Source organism: Lynx rufus, unplaced genomic scaffold (assembly GCF_022079265.1).
Source record: "Lynx rufus isolate CCGP_SWC_20201006 ecotype Redwood Valley unplaced genomic scaffold, mLynRuf1.p SCAF_4, whole genome shotgun sequence".
Classification (NCBI taxonomy): domain Eukaryota; kingdom Metazoa; phylum Chordata; class Mammalia; order Carnivora; family Felidae; genus Lynx; species Lynx rufus.
In genome coordinates, this window is record NW_025814856.1 from 6,333,452 (window position 1) to 6,339,747 (window position 6,296).

General features: G+C 37.5%; 1 protein-coding gene across 1 annotated transcript; it reads right to left on the reverse strand.

Annotated features, from left to right (window-relative positions):
- Positions 1 to 2,151: 2,151 nt before the first annotated feature.
- Positions 2,152 to 3,138, reverse strand: LOC124523299 (olfactory receptor 18). Its single transcript, XM_047095162.1, has one exon. The coding sequence runs from the start codon at positions 2,980 to 2,982 to the stop codon at positions 2,152 to 2,154; it is 831 nt and encodes a 276-aa protein (XP_046951118.1). The 5' UTR covers positions 2,983 to 3,138.
- Positions 3,139 to 6,296: the final 3,158 nt, after the last annotated feature.

Genomic DNA, 6,296 nt, shown 5'->3' on the forward strand with positions numbered 1-6,296 from the left:
TATCCAACAAAGGGGTCAATTTCCAAAATATGTAAAGAAATTATACAACTTAACACCCAAGAAATTTTTTTCAATTAAAAATGGGCATTTTTCCAAAGAAGACATAAGATGACCAACAAACACATGAAAGTATGCTGACCATCACTAATCACCAGGGAAATGCCAATTACTTGATACCTGTCAGAAGGGCTAAAATCAAAAACATAAGAAGTAACAAGTATTATTGAGGACGTGGAGAAAAAGGAAACCTCCTGCACTGTTTGTGGGAATGCAAATTGGAGCACTCACTGTGGAACCGTATTCTAAAAATAGCATTGCCATAGGATCCAGCAATTCCACTACTGGGTATTTACCCAAAGAAAATGAAAACACTAATTTGAAAAGATATTTGCATGCCCAAATACATATCAAAACCACAATGAGATATCTCACACCTTTCAGAATTGCTAAAATTAATGACGCAGGAAACAACAGATGTTGGTGAGGATGTGGAGAAAGGGGGACACTTTTCCACCGTTGGTGGGAATGCAAACTGGTTCAGCCACTCTAGAAAACAGTATGGAGGTTCCTCAAAAAATCAAAATAGAACTACCCTACGACCCAGCAATTGCATGACTAGGTATTTATCCATAGGATACAAAAATGCTGATTTGAAGGGGCCCATGCATCCCAGTGTGTAGCAGTGCTATCAACAATAGCCAAAGTATGGAAAAACCCCAAATATCCATAGACTGATGAATGGATAAAGAAGGTGTGGTATGTATAAACAATGGAATATTACTTGGCAATCAATAAGAATGAAATCTTGCCATTTGCAACAACGTGGATGGAAATAGAGCAAAATAGGTCAGTCAGAGAGAGACAAATATCATATGATTTCACTCATGTGTGGAATTTAAGAAACAAAGGAGATGAACATAGGGGAAGGGAAGGAAAAATAAAATAAGATAAAAACAGAGAGGGAAGCAACCCATAAGAGATTCTTAAGTGCAGAGAACAAACTGAGACTTGCTGGAGGGGAGGTGGGTAGGGGGATGGGCTAGATGGGTGATGGGTATTAAGGAGGGCACTTGTTGGGATGGACACTGGGTGTTATATGTAAGTGACGAATCACTAAATTCTACTCCTAAAACCAATACTACACAATATGTTAACTAACTTGAATTTAAATTAATTAGTTAATTTTTAAAAATATATTTGCACCCCTCTGTTTGTTGCAGTATTATTTATAATAGCCAAGGTATAGAAGCAACTCAAATGTCCATCAACAGATGAATGGATAAAGAAGATCTGGTATATTTATATACAATGGAATATTATTCAGCCATAAAAAAGGCAGTGTAATCTTGCCATTTCCAACAACATGGATGGACCTACGGGGTTTAATGTTAAGTGAAATAAGTCAAAACAAATACCATATGAATTTACCCATATGTGGAATTTAAGAAACAAAACAAACGAACAAACAAAAACATGAACAAGAAAACAGACTTTTAAATACAGAGAACAAACTGGTGATTGCCAGAGGAGAGGTGGGTGAGAGGATGGGTGAAATAGATAAAGAGGATTAAGAGTACACTTATCACAATGAGCACTGAGTAATGTATGAATTGTTGAATAATTATAATGTACACCTGAAACTAATATAACACTGTATGTTAATTATACTTGAATATAAATGAAAGAAAGGATAAATAGGATAAATGACTGAATGAATGAATGAATGAATGAATGAATGTCAAGTTTGACAACCAGTGACATGAATCCTCCCACATAACCTGATTGGATAAATGAGAAATCTGTATGGAAAATACACAAGAACTGCAGGGGAAATGTGATTTAAATGTATAAAAAGAGAACCTCTCATCTTTCTGGGATGCTTGGATCACCAATGCTAAAGCACAGAATCTCCACAGATATAATAGGATTCAGTCATGCAATGATTATGATATACAAAGGACCCCAGAATATTTTCTCTGTCCCATTGAAGACATATGAAAAAAAGCAATATGGAAATGTTCAGCAAGGAGAGGGGTGAAAGCCATGACAGCTAAAAAAAATGATATGGTGAGAGAGGTAGGATTTGCAAGTCTAGGTTAGTTTTGCTGCATTTTCCTACCTACACTCCAAATGGACAGCACAGTATTGAGATTAGATTGTTTTGCTGAGGAGCCTCTGCATGGCCCTTTGGATGTCCCTGTTCCTCAGGCTGTAGATGAAAGGGTTCAACATGGGAGTGACCACAGTATACACCACTGAGGCCACTGCACCCTTCCTGGGGGAAGTTGACACAGCTGAACTGAGATACACCCCGAGTCCTGTTCCATAAAATAAGCAAACAACTGACAGGTGAGAGCCACAGGTGGAGAAGGCTTTGTACTTCCCACCTGTTGATGGGATTCTCAGAATGGAAGAAACAATTTTATAGTAAGAGAAAAAGATCCCTGAGATAGGGAGAAAGCCAGAGATGACACCAACAAAATACATGACTATGTTATTGGTGAAAGTGTCAGAGCAGGCAAGGTTGAGGAGTTGCGAAGGATCACAGAAGAAATGAGAAATTTCCACATCCTTGAAGTAGGTAAGTTGTAACACGATCGAATTGTGCATCTGGGAGACCAAAACGCTGATGAAAAGTGATGCCAAAACCAACAAGCCACAGAGGCGAGGGTTCATGATGACCAAGTAGCGCAGGGGGTGACAGATTGCCACAAACCGGTCATATGCCATCGCAGCCAGGAGGAGACTATCCAAACATCCAAAAAGCATAAAAAAAGACATCTGAGTCAGGCAGCCCACATACGAGATGACTCTGCTCTGAGTTTGGATGTCCACAATCATCTTGGGGATGGTAGTAGAGGTGAAACCGATGTCAGCCAATGACAGGTTAGAGAGGAAAAAGTACATGGGGGTGTGGAGGTGGGAGTCAGAGCTGACGGCCAGGATGATGAGCAGGTTCCCGAGCACGCTGACCAGGTACATAGACAGGAACAGCCCAAAGAGGAGGGGCTGCAGTTCTAGATCATCTGAGAGTCCCGTGAGGAAGAATTCTGAAACCCTTGTTAGATTTTGTGGTTCTATGTACCTTGGACACCTTTTGAAAAAGAAAAGAAGGTTGGGGGAAGTAAACAAGTCAATGGGCACTCAGCACTGTGTCCATATTGTGTATTCAAGCAGTTCACAAGGAAAATATTCACACTTAGGATCATACAGTCCAGTACCTTCGACAATATTTCTGTGCCTAAAATTCAATTGTCTTAGAACTGTTTCCTCACTCGTTTCTCTGTTATTCTCTCTTTCTCTCTCTTTTTTAAATTTTAGACAGAGTCCACAGGAGTGGAGGAGGGGGCAGAGGGAGTGGGATTGAGAATCCAGGGTTCCATCTCATGACCCTGGGACCATAATCTGAGCAGAAATCAAGTCAGCCACTCAAACAACTGAGCCATCCAGGTACCCTCTTCCTATACACACTTTAAAGATACTCAGCTGAAGAATGTTAGAGGAGCAAGAACATTTAGAGATAAATGATAAATCCATGATCACCATAAAATGCTCTTTTAAAGAAATATATTGAATAAGAAACATTCTTCTCCCTTTAAGGAAAAAATTATTCTAATTAAAGGGCACTTAGAAGCATCCTATTTTATTCAAATAAGTGCAAGAAATTCTCTTTAGGATATTGATAAACTGTGTAATTGCTAGAATTACACTCTGACATTCTAAATTAAAGTCAAATATTTACAATCAGAAAGTTTTTCAAAGTGTATTAATTTTCTTCATGGGTTTCATCACTGTCTGGTTTTCTGACTTTTCTCCTCAGTGGAAATATGTGTTCACTCAAATATGTGTGTTGTCTCCTTAAAGTCTTTTCAAATATAGGGGTGCCTGTTGGCTCAGTCGGTTAAACGTCCAATTCCTGATTTCGGTCATGATCTCATGGTTCATGGGTTCAAGCCCTATGTTGGACTCTATGCTGACAGCACAAAGCCTGCTTAAAATTCTCTCTCTCTCTCTCTCTCTCTCTCTCTCTCAAAATAAATAAATTTGAACATCTTTTCAAATATAACTCTTAACTGTAGACTTCAAATTTTGATAAACATATTTTAGATAAATGCACAAAATCATGCATCATCAGTGACCCCATAGATGGATTCATGTACAATGCAGCTCTCAATCATTAAACTATAAATAACTTTTAAAAAATACTGTCATCCTATCTCATTTTATGCAGGATTATATATAAACATTACACAATCTCAGGGAAATTGACACTGGTGTTTGACACTGCTCTTTGGGGTGCTTTTTGTTTGTTTGTTTTTGTTTTGTTTTTTTGGTCTGCATTTTGTAGTGCTTTGGTATTAGTACAAGTGCTTACAGGTATTTCTAATCCTAAACATTTAGAAGAGCTGCTTCTTTTTATATTTTTAAAATATTTTTTACTTTTTTGTGAATTTTTTATTCCATTTTACTTTCATCATTTCATTTTATTCTATTTTATTGTATTCATTTTTTTAAATTTTCAAAAATTTTCCTTTTTTTTCCCTTTATTTTCTTTCCCTTCTTCTTCTATTCTATCAAGCCTCTTTCAACAACCATACCAAAACAACCTAGGACCTAGCATCCTTTATTTGATTTTTTTTGTGTTGTTTTTAATTTAAAAATTTATTTTATTAATTCTTTTTCTTCTTCCAAAATGACAAAACAAAGGAATTCACCCCAAAAGAAAGGATAGGAAGAAATGACAGCTGGGGACTTAATCGATATATATACAAGCAAGATGTCTGAACAAGAATTTAGAATCACGATAATAAGGACACTAGCTGGGGGTGAAAACAGATTAGAATCCCTTCCTGCAGAGATAAAAGAAATAAAAGCCAGTCAGGGTGAAATAAAAATACCATAACTGAGCTGCAGTTTCCAATGGATGCCATGGCAGCAAGGATGCATGAAGTAGAACAGTGAATCAGTGATATAGAGGACAAACTTATCAATAATTATGAAGCAGGAAAAAAGAGGGTAACTAAGGCAAAAGAGCATAATATAAGAATTAGAGAACTCAGCGACTCATTAAAAAGGAATAACGTCAGAATCATAGGGGTCCCAGAAGATGAAGAGACAGTAAAAGGGGTAGAAAATTTATGTGAGCAAATCATAGCAGAAAACTTTCCTAACCTGGGGAAGACACAGACATCAAAATCCAGGACATGCAGAGAACTCCCATTAGATTCAACAAGAACCGACCATCAACAAAGCACATCATAGTCAAATTCACAAAGTACACAGACAAGGAAAGAACCAAGAAAGCAGCAAGGGGGAAAAAAAAAGTCCTTAACCTACAAGGGAAGACAGATGAGGTTCATAGCAGACCTGTCCACAGAAACTTGGCAGACCAGAAAGGAGTGGCAGGATATATTCAATGTCCTGAGTCAGAAAAATATGCAGCCAAGAATTCTTCATCCAGCAAGACTGTAATTTAAAATAGGAGAGATAAAAAGTTTCCCAGACAAACAAAAACTAAAGGAGTTCGTGACCACTAAACCAGCACTGCAAGAAATTTTAAGGGGGACTCTCTGAGGCAAGAAAAGATGAAAGACAACAAAAAAGACCAAAAGCAACAAAGACTAGAAAGGAGCAGAGAACACCACCAGAAACTCCCAACTCTACAGGCAACACAATGGCAATAAATTCATATCTTTCAGTACTTACTCTAAATGTCAATGAACTAAATGCTCCAATAAAAGACGTAGAGTAACCGAATGGATAAGAAAACAAGATCCATCTATATGCTGTTTACAAGACACCCATTTTAGACCTAAAGACACCATCAGATTGAAAGTAAAGGGATGGAGAACCATCTATCGTGCTAATGGTCGCCAAAAGGAAGCTGGTAGCCATACTTAGGCAATCTAGATTTTAAAATAAAGACTGTAACAAGAGATGAAGAAGGACATTATATCATAATTAAGGGGACTATCCACCAAGATGACCAAACAGTTGTAAACACCTATGACCCCAATGTGAAGCGCCCAAATATATAAATCAATTAATCATGAACATACAGAAACTCATTGATAATACCATAATAATAGGGGACTTCAACACCTCACTTACAGCAATGGACAGATATCTAAACAGAAAATGAACATGGAAACAATGGCTTTGAATGACACACTGGACCAGATGGACTTAACAGATATATTCAGAACATTTCATCCTAAAGCAGGAGAATATACATCCTTCTGCAGTTTACATGGAACATTCTCCAGAATAGATTACATACTGGGACACAAATCAGC